Source organism: Schistosoma mansoni, chromosome 1 (genome assembly GCF_000237925.1).
Source record: "Schistosoma mansoni strain Puerto Rico chromosome 1, complete genome".
Lineage (NCBI taxonomy): Eukaryota > Metazoa > Platyhelminthes > Trematoda > Strigeidida > Schistosomatidae > Schistosoma > Schistosoma mansoni.
The window spans coordinates 34,930,136-34,948,329 of NC_031495.1; the positions used below are offsets into that span (position 1 = coordinate 34,930,136).

Genomic DNA, 18,194 nt, shown 5'->3' on the forward strand with positions numbered 1-18,194 from the left:
TAACTAAATCTGTCTGTTCAGCTTGCAGTAATTCAAAGATTCTTTCAAACTACTGCTTTTGTAAAAAGTGGGAATTCCCTACTGTTTGTCAATTTTTGCACTAGTAAAAGAATGTTTATGTTGTTTAGATGAAGTTACATCTAATTAACTATTTATTAGTTAATTGTTGGCTGGCTTAACCATACAATCACAATACAAACAGATCAATTTTAGTCATCCAAAATAATCTAATTTCTCAACAATAAAATTTCATTAGTTTACAAGATCATTTGTTCAAGCTGTTTGAGAAGTCATTTGGAATTCTCGAGATAAAAATTGATCGTGGTTAGGAACAGGATAATTGTTGTATCCCGGAGAGAATTGTGAATGGTAACTTTTGAGGACTATTTGCGTACCAATGTAATATGTATATTTCCTATTGTATAATTATTAATTAACTAACCTAATCATATTCTTGTTCCTCTTATCATTAACTTTATTTTGACCTTTGAACTATTATATACGATTCTTTAGTTATCATCAGTTTATTGATTACTTTCCCCCCTATTCACAGCCACATTTGGCCAAATATTGTACAAATGTTATTTTCTATTTTTTAAGGCACGATGTGGTCTGTCTGGTGGGTATATAAACCCAGTATGTTTGTGAATAATGATTCATACTACTTTGGACTTGACTGGTTGGGCTAGGCAGAAGCAGGATCGATAAGCACTCTAGACTGCTCGTACGGTTTTCGTGTGTCACTGTTCCAGTCGATAATTCGCTGCTCTCTGATTTGCGGTCTCATCAAGTCACACATTAACTAGGCATCCACTCGGCCACAAGATATAACAATAATGTTGCGGGACATGAATCAGGTGTATTTACACTTCATTTTCCTCTGAGTCTTGAACATATTGTTACCCCCACACTTTATTTTATTTATTCCATCTAATATTTCCCACTTATTTTACACCGATGTTGAATATTCACTCTCCTGATGTTATGTGAGTTATAACAATATGGACCGATAGACGTTAGTATCAGGTTCTGCGTTGTTTATGTCTCTGGCTACAATGTGAAATGCCTTGTTCATGGACTGTGTACGGCACGTTTAAGCGATAACAGCACTGTATTCTATAAATGCACCCCGATAAGCAGTAAGTAGAAACACTTGCTGACGCTAAAATATCGCTATTCTACAAACAATGGCAGGGTAGTAGTTAAAGTAAGCTACTCAAAAATATGTAGAAGCTATACATATTCAAATTACGGATGTTCAAAGCAGTCTCAAAATGCTTAATAATCCAAACCGACAGCACAAAATAAGTACAATTTGTAAGAAATGATTATAACGAATCGTATGATTTCAACCTACTCGTCAGTTACTCCAAATTAACGAATACGGTATAAGAACTTTTTTAGGAGTTACTGAAGATTCAGAAGTTGGGCACTTTGTATGTTGAATATATTTTCTAACGTACAATAATTATAGATCACACTTACCAAACGGATAAACACAATTATTTCATACAAATAAGATTATATTATAATTCAGATATTACTTATCACATGTTGTTGATCAGTCAAGAGAAAAATGCAACACTACCAGGGAATATTTTGAGGAATATAGGAAATGAAAAAAAGACAAGAGTAGAAAAAAACTAAACTGATTTAGATCACTACAATATACAAAGTGACAAAAACGAAGATAAATGCAAAAGTAACTAGAAATACAGAGGTCATTAGGAATAAAAATACCAGAACTGTATACAGAAGTGTTCGAATTGTTACTGATTGTTGTGGCGAGATTACTATGTAATTCATGGGGAGTAGTTTCAGTGTTGAAAACATGCTGACAGCTGGAGACTGAAATCAGGTAGATGTAACCAAACGACGGCGAATACATGATTCAGTTACATCTGGTAAAAATTAAAGAATATACCATATCATTGTCAGAAAACAAAGGGACACATTTACATGTATTACTTACTTACTACTGTTAAAACTCATGGAGGAGCAAAGGCCACTACCCACCAGAATTATCCATCCAATTCTGTCCTGGGCAATCCTAGGTTGCTATTCATCCTTTTCATATCTTCTTTCGATTCCCGACGCAATATGTTCCTAGGCTTTCCTCTTTTCCGCTTACCTTCAGCATTACAAGTTAGTGCTTGCCTCATGATGAAGTTGGATGATTTCCGTAGCATATGTCCTATCCACTTACAGCATCTTTTCCTAATTTCCTCCTTATCTGAAAACTCGTTTATTCTCTGCCACAGTGGATTGTTGCTGATGACATCTGGTCAACAGACATTGAGTATCTTGTGTAGACAATTATTTATAAATACTTGCACATTTTTGATGATGGTTGTAGTAGTTCTCCACCTTTCAGCTCCGTACAGCAGAACTGTCATCTGCAAAAACCAAATCGCTTAGTTGCATCCAAGCTATCCATTTCATGCGGTGCTTCTACTGAGATGTGGTCTTCATAATCCAGTAAACCACCAGAAGAAAGGGATAGAGTAAGCAACCTTGTCTGACACCGGTCTTCACTTTGAATGCGTCTGTCAGCTGTCCTCCACGCACGACTATGAAGTGTAGTCCGTTGTACGAATTCTGTATGATGTTGACGATCTCAACTACCACATACGGCCAAAGAAAGTTCCATAAAATTCTATTCAGTGTCAAACGCCTCATAATCAAGGAAGTTGATGTATAGTGACGTATTCCACTCAACGATGATCCATAGTGTCGCAACTCGGTCTGTGCACGACCGATCCTTACGGAATCCGGCCTGTTGATCTCGACACAGCGTGTCTACAGAACCTGTCATCCTGGTATTGATAACAGGGTGAAGCCTCTAGTTCTTATACCTGTCCAGATCTCCTTTTTTGGTATCTTGATGAGGTAACACTGTTTCTTCAGTTGTCCAGTGCTCCTTTAGCTTCAGTTTCATCTTGGCAACCATCGCGTGATGATCTGAAGCTATGGTTCTCACATCTTCCATCGACCCTCTGAATTTCTTAGAGATGCAAACATTATCGACCTGGTTCTTTGTAGTTTGATTCGGTGAAACCTGTGTAGCTTTGTGTATGGGTTTGTGGGGGAATATTGGGCCGTCTGTAACCATTTTGTCGAACGCACATAATCTTGCAAATCTCTCTCCATTCTCGTTACTTTCAGTCCATGTTGTCCCACGATATCTTCATGCCCGGTGTAGTCCATCCTGACTTAGGTGTTTAGGTCTCCCATCAGAATGATCAAGTCCTTCCTGGGCACTTTGCTATGGTCGATTGCAGCCTCGCGTAAAACTTGTTTTTATCGTCTTCATTGTTATCATTAATGGTTGCATAGCACTGGGTAACATTCATTGTGATTCCCTACATCGTCTTGAAGAATGCTTCGATGATCCTGGATCCATGAGACTGTCATCCTACAAGTGCTTTCCGTGCCTCTCTGGACAGCATCAAAGCAACTCCCTGTGTGCGAACCATTCTTTTCCTCATGACCCGAGTGCAGCAGCAACTCTTCTGAATCTATCTTATTCTGTCCAGCATGGGTCCAATGGGTTCCACCCATTCCGAGCACCGTCAAGTTGTATCTTCTCATTTCCGTAACTATTTGACTGGTCTCCTACATTGTCCGAACATTCCATGTACCTATATCAACTATTGCTCTGGTTGTTAGAAGGGGCATCGGTATCATGACTTCCGAAAAGTCTTGGCTTTCCCTATGAAGCGTCATAATTCTTCTGAGTAAATATCCTTCAACTCCCAGGGCAGAGTTTAAATGGTTTGATTTTTTTGTTCTGGTTAGTGTTTTTTAGCAAGGTTGTTTTCCACAAAATTGGATTGCTATCCCCATGCCTAACCCTCCTCCTTTACCTGGGCTTGGGACCGGCGGTATATATTTACATAGGACGAGAAAGGTCGATCACATAGTGAACTTCAAGAAGCTGGTGTACTTCGTTCGTACTTTAGTTATGAAAAGTTTTATGAACGTAAATTCTCGCTATTGATAGGTCATAAACCACTGTTTACATTATTTTGAAAAGTACCCAGATATACAAGCCTAGTAAAACATATAGATAAAAAATAATCCCGTTGAAATTCGATGGCTGGTGTATAAGCGTTGATAATGAGAATTGAGGAAACTTTTGAAGACGGGAACTAGTACTAAGCAAAGTAAACTCTAGTACTACTAAAGATGTGTGAGAGATCGATGCTAAAATTCTTCACGATAATGTGAGATAGTTTCTCCTTGAAAACACTAACTGGGAAGCATGGGCAACAAATGCTTGAGGCTTATCCCAGGTGTCATTTCAAGTGGCACATGAATTCAACCTTGTAGTATTTAGTACATGCATTTCGAACCTCCGTCGTTACAGAGTTCATTAGAAAATCGAGAAACTTTTACCATGAAACAGAATAAGTTATGTAAGATCGGTACTTCATATAAGAGTTTTTCAAATGATAATGAATAGGTAAGCTTAGATATAATGGAAACAATACTAGTAACTATATATTTAGGTAATCAGATAGCACCTTGTGCACATGTCCACCTCATAATACTGCAGTTTTCAGTAGGAATAAAGAAGATTAATGTTCACAAGCTTAAGAGAGCATATTACCTGCATAAGATATTACGAAATCAACATTGCAGAATCTACTTTTACAAGAAATTCCAATATTCTCTTCAACATGCATATATTGGTTGTTCTTAAACGACTAGTCTGACATAATATCAATACTGTCAGTAAATGTGATTTATATGCACACCAGTTTTAGAAATTCAGCTTATCAGAACGGAAAAATTGATTTATTTCTCGGCCTTTAGACTACTATAATTTTACAATGGAGTAAAAACCTAACTTGCTATACTTTCACCCACTATATTTCAGAATCTGTTCATAAGCCGATACTTAAATATTTTACAATGATCTATTCATAGGATTCACAAGTCACCTTGTTTCTAATTAGCTTGATGAGTGCATAAACCACTAAATATGAATGTGTATTCCCCTCCTTACCAATTGACCATTTGAAAATCATTTTATAATTGCACTGGGTTGTACAAAACAAATACTAAATTTTCTGTACGACTAAGTTGTTTTAGAAATGGAAAAACTGCCTGACAATCATGAGTGGATTCAAACATAGAAGACAAAAGTACTTCGTAATAATTTATTTATTTATTTATTTAAACACATAAATATTGGTACAAGGAAGCACCAGATATATATGCGCCTCACAAATCTCATTCCATTTGTGTGAGGGCTGTGATACTGCCCAGGTGCCCAAACTGAAGCAGGTGGTTTTCTTAGGGGGCCACACCCGGAGCCTTTGACCTGAAAGTCTAGTCCACAAGGCAGTGGAGCATCGTGAGGAGATGCAATCCCATGGTAGCCTGTGATCAATGATTGATTCGTACGCCATTTGTTCCTTCAGGATACTGGAGCCCATGTGCACCATTGGTTTGGAATCAGGGTTTTCCAACTCCCCTAGGTGGACTCGCCTTGTCCACCAACCCGGTTAAAGCGCCGGATATTCGCTTTTCGTCCTCTCAATTTCGTAAACAACACCCCCCCACGAGAAGGCAGTGAGTAGGACTTCCCTGGCAGAAGCTATATATTCGCTGGCCATGTGAGCATTTTGAGAGGGAGAGCAGACTCTCCCCACTCTCGGCCGTACCAGGGCATTTGGGGGCTGGTGAATAGAGAAAGACTAGAACTGTCAACCGTCTGATTGAGACTTTACTATCTGCGTAGTAGGGTCAGAGTTTACGTATAAATGTAAGTCAAAATAAATAGTAGTAATAGGGGAAATACATAGTAATTACTTTCAAGAGAAAAACCATAGGAAAATTGACTTGTAAATATAATGCTAACCTTTGTCATGGTCGTCAAATGTCGTCACGTCTTCATAGGGTATTTCTAAATTTTCCTTTGACTGAGAGATATTAAAATCGTGTACTGATTCATTTTCTTCAGTGATTTCTCTGTCTAACACTTCATTTTCTATATATTCATCTTCACTTAAATTTACTCCAGACTGTTCCCTGTGAGGTGTGGTAGTGAAAATTCCTTCATCTATCTCTTGTTCTTCAATTGAACCACGTAGTGCATCTTCTGCAGATTGCATTGCTTGTAGTATGCGTGTCATTTCATGTTCAGTTTGCTCGAGTCTAACACGAAGACGCGACAACTCTTCCGCATCTATAATTTTCGAAATACGAGAAACCAAGTTATTTAGGATTATTTATTAATATTTAGGATTGGTAACAATAGATGCGTTGAAACACGATTATGAAATACACGTTAAAGTGCCTGGCTAAATTCCTTTTTAAATTCGCCCTGATAAATAGTCTGTCAATGAAGTATATAGGTAAGTCAAAATTACATGTAGGTTATAATGATAAGTTGAAACACTCGTTATGTGGGAAAAAACAGTAAATTAAATATCGGCTGGCTATTTAAACAGACGAATGGCGTGGGATCTTCCACGCTTTGTATCAACAGAAAAAGGAACATCTGCAATCTTTAAAAACGGCAAAGAGTAGTAAAGAGTAAAAAAAGATGAGAAATAAGTAAAAAGACGTTATTAGACGTATATGATAGTCAAATTAAGTAAACAGAACTTACCTAAATCTTGTCGTTCCATTCTCATAAGCAATTTTCCCAAATCTTTGGGTAAACTTTTAGCCGAGCGATAAATATCTGGGTAAGAACCCTTGAAAACTGAACCCCATTCAAATGGTTTTCGACTTGAATCTACATGTTGAAAGAAAAGTAAACAACTGATGTTAATTTCAATCTACTCATCACCTAGCATAGATCTTTGATTTTTAATTAGGCACAGAGATTTTCAAGCCACAATAAGCTAAACTAATGAGTGAAATAATTCTTGTTTCTATTACCACTAAATATTTTCACGTTTTATTAAATTGTCTCTTCACAAGCAGCTACTATCAGAATAGTGCAGCAGAAATGCAATGGTGAACAATCTGAGTTAAAATGTAGCACTTTATACGTTTCTTTGAGATTTGGGAGGAACAATATTCAGCCTATTCTACCTAATGTTCTCCAAATGTATTTCTACATATAACTATTTGGGAACTAGTAAACAGTTTGAGTAGTGGATAACTTATATAACAAGCATAACAATAATTAGTAGCATACAAAACTGTAATAATTTGACAAGGATCAATGTGAAGTTATACCATGGTTGTACACAAGTGAGACGTTTTAAACTAAATGTAACAAACCATCACTCCTTGTTGGGTTAAGTGAAAAGGCAAGCAAATTACCTCCAGATGATTTTCTAGGCCTAAGGAAATCTAAATTCGAAGAATTTCCAAATGTGTCTGTTTCAGCGGTGTCATCGTCATCATCGGACGAGTCATGACCCATACGAAATTTACCCCGATCAACATCATAATGGAAATCACGATAATATTGTCGTAGAAACTCTTCTTTTTTATCAGTATTTTTTCGGTGTTTTGAAGAAAATATCTACAACAGGATGAAAGAGATTATTTGACATATCACTTCATGCATTTCTGATACTTTGTAATAGATAGTGTAATACTGACTGAAGGTAAGAATATGTTAAATCTCAAAACTTGAACAGTTGAGCTACAAGTCTGAAACCTGAATCATTTACTCAAGTCTGCACAAACAAGTCATCTTTTTAGTCCACGAATTAGAATGTGTCTAGTAAGTCGTATTGATCGAAAACTGCTTAAGAACACCACTTATTTCTGAAACAAAACAAATTACGAATCACTAATAATGAAAGTAGCACCAGATATAAATTACAACAGCGACAAAGTCAAAACAAGGTTACTGATTGTTGTGGACTATTGTACGTAGAGAGCTGGAGATTACATGTAGCTCCTTAAGTTAGTCAAGGTCTTTCTGAAGTTTTTAAGAGTTGAGTACTTGATTTTATCAATACTTTTAACCTTTTGGTGGACAGTTGGCAACCAGAGAGTTGCTGGGAATTAGACGAGCTGTCCTCTGAAGTTCTAAGCTTACAGTTACGATCTTTAGATTTCCAAGTAGATAACCTATCCATATTTCACCACGAAAGTAGCATCTGCTGCCAACCGCTTAGGCCCATTATCTGCGATAGGTTGAAGCAATCGTCTATCATTACCAACCAACGCTATCTTCCTCATCTTCGTTGTCTAATAAAACTTATTGTTTTTACGTAAGCATTATATCAGTCAGCAATAAATTCGGTTTCAATTTTCATACTGTTTGGAGCTCCCTGCATTAATATTGCGGAAAATAAAAGTAACACCTAGACTCTATATATGTAATTAAAACGACACGACACCGTGACACGGGATTCAATATTTTGATAAATGATCCCCGTCGAACATTGACAACTTCAATATGTAATTTGAACGCAAATTCTAAGTAGCCAGGAAGATATTCTGGGCCCAATATGTCGGTATCGGGTACATGTGAAGCGGATGTTGAGGCAAGCCTGTATAGGGGTGATAATAAAAGATAAAGCTGAGGAAGGAGAAAGATTGACGATAAGACGGACTCTAGTTTTTTAATGTATAGTTGACTAGCATTATTTGATTACACACACCATGAGAAGTCATTTGTCTTTTAAACAACCTAACAAAAGCTACATTAGCCAATAGATCTGATTGAAGCAGGTTATATGAACATTTCGTGAGTGCTTTTTCTCGTTTTAGCCGTGTTAAGTTCGCACTTTGTAAGCCTTACAGACCGCCTTGGAAGGAGTTGCGTTGTTGTCAGGTTTGACTTATTCTAGCCCTTTACCACGTTTGTGATGAAGTAGGGTGAGTAGTGTATGACCGTGTAAAACAACTTACTGAGGTTAAACTCCGACATAATTGGCAGTGCAGCTTAATTTTGAGATATGAAATTTACATTTTTGTAATAAACGATTACCAACTAACCTATCCGAGATGGTAAAACCTCAAAAAACAGTTGTTACAGGTTTATTTATTTATTTTACTTGAACACACAAATATTGGTACAAGGAGGCAACAGATATATATGCGCCACACAATTCTGTGAGAGCTATGATACTGCCCGGGTGTCCAGACCGAATCAGGTAGTTTTCTTAGGGGGCCACACCCAGATCCTTTGATCTAAAGGTCTAATCCACAAGGCAGTGGAGCAACTTTAGGAGATGCAGTCCTATGGTAGCCGGTGACCAACAATCATTTTTTCAGGATCCTGAAGCCCATGTGCACCATTGGTTTAGAATCAGGGTTTCCCAACTCCCCTGGGTGAACTCACCGTGTCCGGTTAAAGAGCCATACATTCGCTTTTCGTCCAGCTAGTATACCTCAACTGGGTTGTTACGATAGACAACTGCTGCGTCAGCGTAGTATCTACAGTATGGAAGATAGTCAATACAGAGTTCGAACAAAGTATTAAATAAAGTATAAGTTGGTACTCTTGTAATGTTATTTTCGAATCTGAGACTACGGTTCATGACAAAATATAAAACTGAAGATTACAAGAAGGAAATAAACAATATCTCACTTTTGAAAGTGTGTAAAACAAATATAACACTATACCAACAGCGTAGACAGGTAAAACGATTGACATAATTCCACCTCTTTTCCCTTGATCCTGTTGAACAATCCCTTCTGAAGCTCTGATAGGTTTTTGTGTGTGATGACCCTGTAAAACGCTCAGTAAAGTTACAAAAACGTACATTTAACCGGAAGTTTTCGAATTTGGTATGCTCTATACACAAAATAATATGGCTAAAGTGGTACAGTACTTACCTTCTGTGTGTCTATTTTTTGTAAAACCCAGTAGATGAAGAAGCATCGGATGAAAGATTTTGGGATAAAGTATTGAGAAGCATGCTATTATAACACCCAAAACCAGATAAGTTTGCACACGAACTGATATCTGAGACATGTTAACAGTCAGTGCATTAAATCTAAAATAGTTTATGTAGTAATATTGAGTTAAAAGTGATATATACATGCATATAGAATAACAGTAGCATCGTTTAATTTCTTAATCAGAAAGGCATTAGGAATTAAAAGACCTGTGTAATATTAAGGACATGCAGATATAGTTGTATCCAATGAAATTTAATTATGTGACAAAACTATACTGCGATCCACCTCCTCAGTGGTTTCAACACTAAATCTTAAGAATCTGACTTTGGAGGTACCTACTAAGATTTAACAAGAAAGATAATACAACCAAACTACCGTTTCCTTCGCTTTCGACCTAGCTGGTACTTTTGCTTTTCTGATTTAAATTGAGGGAACTCGGAGGAGTGTACAACTGTTAGGTTAGAATGATAACCGACTAACTGAACAAAACTAACATGAGCCGTTTAGTCTTCTGTTACCACTACGCAAAAAAAATGATACCTACGTAGTCTCCAGTCCGTAACATATAAATAGATGAAGAAACAGTTGTATTATTATTTGATGGTCACAGGAAACAGATATCCACACAGTAGTGCGAAGGCAAAATCAGTTAATGAGGTCATGAATCTTCATCGACTGAGATGGTTGGGTCACGTGTTACGTATGCCTGAACACCGATTACCACGACGCACAATGCTGACTAGTATTGGGGATGGTTGGAAGAGAGTTAGGGGCGACCAAACCAATACGTGGCATCAGTGTTTGAAGTCACTAACTTCTAGTCTGAGACATGTTGGCAGATGCGGACTACTTGGTTGGGGTCCGCGCGACTATCGTAACCAATGGTTGGAGACTCTAGGTGACATGGCTCAGAATCTATCACAATGGCATAGGTGTATACACTCTTTATCATCCCTTAAACCTTGAGATTAAAATTGCTTCGTAAATTTCTTACTTTCTATACTATATCTTTATATACAACCTATCTTTTATATACTACAACCACTAAATCAACTACTTCTATGAATCCGGTGTTTATTTTGTTGTGCGAACGAGATATGGCAACTTGGACCGATGCATATATGTGCCTGGTCCTACGTTGTAGCTGACTGACTGAAGGCAAAAAACGAGAACATAACCCATCATACAATGATTTGTTTAAGGCTTCCATGGATCGTTCTGCTTCTTTTAGTTTGCTACCACTTTCTTGGTAAAGTTTGAGGTTTTTGTAATGATCACTTGTCAATACAAATTTGGATTAATAGAGCCAAGCTCATTGTAACGGCTTTCTGAGGCATACGACCAAGTAAAAGAAATTTCTGGTTATAGAACGTTTTATGCATAAAACTTTAACAATTACAATCAAGTGCAGTGGACAATCAGTTCATCGCTAGTTTCAACAATTGGCCGGCGGTAACATACAACACGACAAACGACTGCTTTTACGCTGGAGCTCCAATATATCATGATGCTTATTACAGGTTTGATATGTAATGACCTAATCATGAGGTAAAGGAAACATTCTTTAACTTGAGCTTTCTCTTATTTCGTGCCAAAATCCATCACAATAAAATAGTTACGCTCACGAGAACTTAAACACCCCACGGATACTTGAGATCGTTTCAATGATCAATAGATTTGAGAAAAGCTCATCCGAACCTAAAACTTAGGAGCGAAGTAATAATGTATCGCTTCTGCTTACCATCAGCATTGTGGGTTCACTGATACTGAGTGGAAGGAAGATTCTCCTAGTCTAGCTATGCCATCTGGATAAGTCAACTTATAATCTGCGTCAAATATTTCCTTCCAAACCTTAAGACCGCTGACAGATAGCAGGGATTGAGGGTATTAAGTAGAAAGTCCCGAATTTTAGTGTGGAATTCATATATTCGTGTGGTTATATAATATTTTACATTATTGCTGATGTCAGTTCGTGGTGAACGAACCAGCTCTTAGTCTTACCATATCATCTAACTCTGAATCCTAATACTAATTCCCAACACTGACTCATGAGCACTTTTTTTACCTTGGTAAACAGGTTAATATTTCGAAAGTTTCTTTGACGTCGTCCATAAATTATAGCTCAACCTCTGCAACAATAAAATTCCAGTTGTCGGGTTTGCGTAAACTGAAGTTAAGGGAAATATATGCTTTGCAGTGTGTGGCGATCATTTTTCCGTTTGCTGACTATGAGTTGGAGACCTGACGAGTAGATGATCGTAAGTATTCGCAGGAATGACGCTAGGATCCACGCTAATGTCGAGAGATGGAGGACTTTCGTCATCAAATCAATGATGTACAAGGGACAGCTATGTCGACCGGCCACGGTTGCGTAACTGCGTGCAGGTGAGCAAGTTTTCTGGGAAACTTGTCGAGCTGTGTGGTTTGGACTTAAGGAAGCTGCAAGGTTTCTAGCAATTTCTAGGATATTTACCATAGTTACTGTGATACTAACATCGCCCAACGTCAACTGTTTCTCGTAGTCTAGAAACAAATCTTTTTCTTGACAGGTTTCGCAAGGGAGTCTGTGACCATGATGAGTGTTGAGAAAACGAGTGTTGGTATTACGGAGATTTGTCATGTCATAACGCGTTGTTCTGGTGATCACTATAATCCGATCGACATATGCAGCCAGTTTATCTACGGCGTTGTATTGAAACCAGACAAGAACAGCCTGCACGTGTATCTGTCCTTTCTTGATCGTGGAGACCAGTTTCTACACAGCAGAACCAGGTTTCCACATTACCGGGCCGGATCGACATGTGGTGAAAATTGGGAGACATAACAGTCCTAATCATTAAAAATTATCTCCAAGACCAATGTGATGCGTCCATTTAAACCCACATCCACTGGATTGCAATAAACTGATGTTTTTGTCCAACCCAACCTACTGCTTAGTAAACACGTCTTCCTACTTCGCAACTCATCACTCTGACCCGTTGAAGCTGTATATGTACGAACTCATGGAGCACTTAACCGTGATCTCAAGTAATATACCATTGTAAGAAAGAGAATAAAAGATAACATCAGTATCTACTGTCTAAAAGCCACTTGCTTTCTCACTAAACAATCAAAACACATGGTTCTCACGGCTAAGATGAGACCAACCAAACAACCAACGACCCCGACGAAATGTCTCTATGATCTGATAACCAGCCTGAAAATATTTGCTCTAGAAGAACTGCGAGACTTCCGAAAAATCTGAACGACTACTACGCGCACGGCATTTTATAAGTTTTTCTATTCTACAGCCATTAGTTTGAATTCTCGTTTTTTGTTTCATGAAGAATAAAACAAACAAATGATTTTGAAAATATGTATTTACGTATAATTCATGTATAAACAAACTAATTATTTCAATATGCATGTGTATGCGTGCACTTCTCTCACAAAAACACCCTACTAAAACTTTTTGTGCATGATCGTTCTTGCCGCTTCTTGGTATATATGCGTATAAGCCATTTTGTCATCACGTCTGGCATAATTACGCAAGTGCGAGTGTATTTCGCTATGCGCTTACATTTTCGCTCATTTTTTACAGGAATACTGATCAAGATGATAGAGCAAAGATAGACACGATGAAGTGAAATCTTCACTGAACGTTTTTAAAATAATTATGTACCATATGGAACGTAATAATAAGATAAAAACAACGAGGTGCTACTGGACATAACTAGCTATAAGAAGAGTGTTTACCAAAGACAAGCTCGTTGGGTATAAACTGGTTGGTCATGTCCTAGGGTCACTACTACCACACTGGATAGGGGAAGTGGTATATAGAGGTGGACAAGTCTCCTAAGTTAATAGTTTTGCAAGTCTTGGACATTAATGCTAACCGAGTTAGTTTTCTTGAACACACTTTAGCTGGAGGCTCTTGGTTACGCGCAAGCACCAGATCGCCAATGGGCATGATATGCAACGCATCGTTCTCGACATCTAACCAGCATAAACCAAGTACTTCTCAACATACTGAGTACCTTCCAAATATATCTTCGAACTCTTTCATCCTTGACTTCTGTTTTGACTGATTTAAATATTTTTTTGAATGTAAATGCGTTACAGAAGAAAGCGTTACCAGACCTTGAATATCCATGACATCTTTAATACTTACGGCATCCCACTTACCACGAGGAACTCAGTTGTCAGAAAAGAAAAGGATACTTTCATTTTCAACATCTAACTTTTTTAGTTTGATAGTCACATTATAAGTCTCTCAATTTTGCCCCTTAATATCGGTTTTTGATGCACAATGCGATGATGGAACCTGGCGAAAATGTCAAAAAGTACCTGATGGTTGTGTCCCTGTGAGGCAGTCTTCCATGAAGATAGCCACAGAGAGACTCATTGGTATGATACACGCTACCGCAGAGAGCATGGGAGCTTTCACTTTGTTGCCCTCTTGAGGTATAAAAAATTTTCCAGTCGGAATGTAGTTTGTCATTGACTAAAAGATGCGTGAACAAATTAGCAGGAGGGTGACTGTGCCTTCCTTAAATTCTTGTGAGACTAGTGGTCGTAGTCCATATGAATCAACGAATTTCTCTAACTTCAATTACCTCAGAAGTCGCTTGGTCATGAGAAATCCAAACTTCACTACACTTAAGTAGCAGTGGAATAATGGGTCAGCGGTCTGTAAATGAAAATTTATTTCAGGATGGGAGTGGTTAGATCGTAATTACTTAACTAGTTGTATAATAACCTCTTTGTCATTGTTGCGTACAGTCAAGTAATCTTTGTCCAGAAGATTCAGTGAGGTGGGTACATTTCATTTCATCTGACTAAACGAAAGCCTGTTTCATCTTTCTGTATCCCTCACTAGACAAGAGTGATATTTATTCCGTCCCAGTTCATCTTTTGGATGCGTGTCACCTTACACTGTCATAAGTTGTCCGTAAAATTAGGTATATACCTTTTGTCTCATCCTGTAATCCTAGAATTACATGATGGACGACTGACAACAGGTCTCTTCAAGAACATTCAATCGTTATTCCACGTTAGCGAAGCTCTGTTTGCTCTTTCAGGATAGCTTTACGAGGTCTACTTTACCAGAGTTGTGATCACGTTTTCTAACGGTATCACAGATGGTACATTTGCCTAGTAAATCAGTTAAGATGCAATATGACATGAAGGTCTGATTATTTTGTCCAAGAGAATCGACAAACTAACAAAACATGAATCACGAGTACCTCCAGTTTTGTAGCATTAAATGGCACTGTACCGTACCTTAGGCGGTGAAATTTCGTGAGTTTTGAGTATAGGGTCTGCTATCATTAAATAACTGGAAGTCTTTAGGACAAAGCTCGCCAGCACTGGTTTTTTTAGTGATGAAATTTTTGTGGAAAGTTGTTATTTTAAATGTCTGTCACACATCAACTTTCTGGCCATAGCCATCTCGAATTACTGTACAGGCACTGTATGGTCGATGTGGAATTTTTAAGTGTCATATGCACGAGGCAAGTAATCTTGAGAAACAAACTAGTCTTTGATGAGTTGACTGAAGTTAGAAAAATGAAGTGAGACTTATTATGTACTATTTCGCCACGGCGATTTCTAGTATAAAGTGTTTATCCCCATAAGGAATGACACAATGGTTGTTCTTAGTTGCCTCTTCCTAATGCAAGAGGATAGTTTCAAATCGTTGCTCACATCCAAGAAGTTAGTCTGACAGCTCACTCGAAATGACTTTCGTGATCTCAAAAGGTGATTGAATGTTTATATGGTAAACACCTTTGTTCTAGTGTACTTTTCTCCTAGACCATTTCTCCCCTTTTCGTCATCGGAATAATCGTGCAAATCCTAAAATTTCGAAATGAGTGAGTGAAAAATACGTAGTTGTCTGCAGACAAAGTAGGGCTTGGTGTTAGACGTCTGACGTGTGTTTAAGGTAGGGGACATAGGAGTTTTCAATTCCTTTTAAGAGACAAACAATGTAAAATTGTGTCTATGGATGTCAAGATGCCCCAGATATTCGGAGTACGAGGACGCCATTATACACTTGTAATCGAAGTATGCCAAATCAGTCAAATCAGAAGTCAGAGACGAAGTGATTCGAAGATATATTTGGAAGACTATCGATATGTCGAGAAGCATTCAGTCCAAACTGGCTAAAGTTTGTAAGAGATATGTAGCACGATGTGCCCACTTATGATCTGGTGCGGACGCGTGACCGAGCCCCTTTATTTAGATGTGTCCAGTAAAACTAACCAGGTCGGTACCAATGATGATGATTAACAGAACTATTTATTTTGTGAATTTTTTTAACTCTGCAGGTCTTATAGGCGTTTAATACAGTGTACGCAAATGTTCCTGGATAACAAAACGATTGAGATTATTAAGAGATTTTCTCTATATTTACTCCTGAAACCATGATATCTTTGGTCGACATGTTTCCTGGTAATTTTCACTCCTTCTCGATGTTCGCTAATCAGCGGATCCATGAAATTGTTTAGTAAAATAAACCTCATATCCTTTTAATCACCACACTATATTAGACACCCTTTGCATGGTGTTAGGCTTTATTCGGTTTATACCATTATGTAATGCTTTCAGAATAAGTATTTAACAGTAAATTGTTTGTTGCTTCTCAAGACTTGACAACTGCAGTTTATAGTATGTTGTTACTAGTTTTAATCTTCCAAAAACAAAATATTTAGATGTACTGCTGCTTGTAGCCGTTTTGAATAAGTAGTCCGAAACTAGATTCCCTCTTCATTTGTAAAACCTACAGAGTTTGTTAGCTTTTAGAATATCTCACTTGTGGTTGCCAGGCTTTTGATACATTATCTTTTGTTTTTTTTATATGATTTACCAGTGTGATTACTCACTACGCGTATCCAAGTCTTGATAATACACTATCAGCGTGTTTGCATTCGTTTCAACTCAGTTCATTGGTAATTGTTCAACTTGTCAGTTAGATATTTGTGTCTTCAAGAGGTTCTGATTTCGAGAAACAGTCAAGCTTGCAAACAACAGGGATTTAGCAGTTTTACTACCAGACTATTCCTTCGTGATGAAATGACTGCGATAAGTAAATGGATAGTACATCTTTTAGACCAAAAAAATAATGGAAAAAGAAATTTTTTGTTTTGGGGTTGAAATGTTACATTCTTCAGACTTTTTCTGAAACTTTTATGGCAACTTGGTCAACTTGTTTTTAGAAGATAACGTTTTTATAGGGAAACTTACGCTCATTCCATAAATGAGTTGTTTAATTGTCTTTAATTCACACGGTTGACAAGTGTTATTATCCGAATAAGTTTATCACTTTGGTGATAACAGATCTACAGAATCAGTTATCTTATTTCTAGTAGTTTAGTTTCGTTTTAGAACTTTATTAAATTGAAAACTTGCCTCCATCAGTTCAGTTTTTAAAATTATACATAGATATCTAGCGAATAGATATTGTTCGGTTTACGTTAATTTTTACGTTCAGAGTTCTGGTGTTTTATCCCATTTGAAAGTAAGAAGACATTCTATCCAACTATCTATAAGGCTTTGCGCCAAGGTGCTCTGGTTTTAAAACGGTTCTACAGTTGGACTATAAATGGAACTGTCGACTTGGCATCTGAGGATATTTATTGTGCAATTACCAGTCTCGCCTCAGCAATGTATTACGCAGCTGATACGCTGTGAAATCAGCGATGATTTAAACATAATTCTGGATAGTCTCATAATACTTAAAGAGACAAAGTGAGGAGTTGTGGTGCATTTTTCATATGAAACCTAATGAACTATATCAAGGCAAGAATCAAGAAAAGAAAAAAAGGAGAAAAGAAAAAGACAAGCATTAGTTTATCTATATTGCAGATATATTGGATGAGCTCCATCTAACGACAGTTTAAGAATGTATTATTTACTCACTAAATATGTCTATCTTTTAATATTGACCAAATATAACCTAAAGTAGGAGAAGGACAGTTTATGGTATGATTTTACGAGATTTGTATCTTGCAGACTACTACTTTAAAATGTACACTGTTAACCAAAAAATGTATTAAAATGTGTTTGTCTGGTAAGACGATTGAAAAATGATTTTTAAAGATTTACGATTAATGTTCGTAGTTTTACTATCTTGTAATCTTGATAGAACATGTGCTTAGGAATGTTTGTCCGTAAATCACATTTTTTTGCTTAGACGTCTGATTATAATGGCTGGTGATCGAGGATATTCAGGTAGCGATTTTGCCGGAAACAACTTCGAGGAGTATGATGACGAAGAGTACTGTGATAGAGCAGATGATGATGATGACGATGAAGAGGAAGATGATGATGAAGATGATTATAAAGAGGAAAATGCTCGTCAGGAAACGGAAGAACAAGCACGA

General features: G+C 37.4%; 1 protein-coding gene across 1 annotated transcript; it reads right to left on the bottom strand.

The window, feature by feature from the left end:
- Positions 1 to 1,598: 1,598 nt before the first annotated feature.
- On the bottom strand, positions 1,599 to 11,493 carry Smp_141650 (hypothetical protein). Its single transcript, XM_018794192.1, has 8 exons — positions 11,457 to 11,493; positions 9,766 to 9,926; positions 9,693 to 9,724; positions 9,553 to 9,658; positions 7,288 to 7,452; positions 6,623 to 6,751; positions 5,870 to 6,196; positions 1,599 to 1,901 (listed from the first exon to the last, which is right to left on the bottom strand). The coding sequence occupies exons 2-8, from the start codon at positions 9,902 to 9,904 to the stop codon at positions 1,855 to 1,857; spliced, it is 945 nt and encodes a 314-aa protein (XP_018648629.1). The 5' UTR covers positions 9,905 to 9,926; positions 11,457 to 11,493; the 3' UTR covers positions 1,599 to 1,854.
- Between the last annotated feature and the right edge of the window lie 6,701 nt (positions 11,494 to 18,194).

Coding starts and splice junctions, on each gene's coding strand:
- Smp_141650 (XM_018794192.1), bottom strand. CDS start 9,904: ATGTCTCAGATATCAGTTCGTGTGCAAACTTATCTGGTTTTGGGTGTT. Junction 6,752..7,287: donor GCCTAGAAAATCATCTGGAG/GTAATTTGCTTG, acceptor TTCAACATGTAG/ATTCAAGTCGAAAACCATTT. Junction 6,197..6,622: donor AATGGAACGACAAGATTTAG/GTAAGTTCTGTT, acceptor CGAAAATTATAG/ATGCGGAAGAGTTGTCGCGT.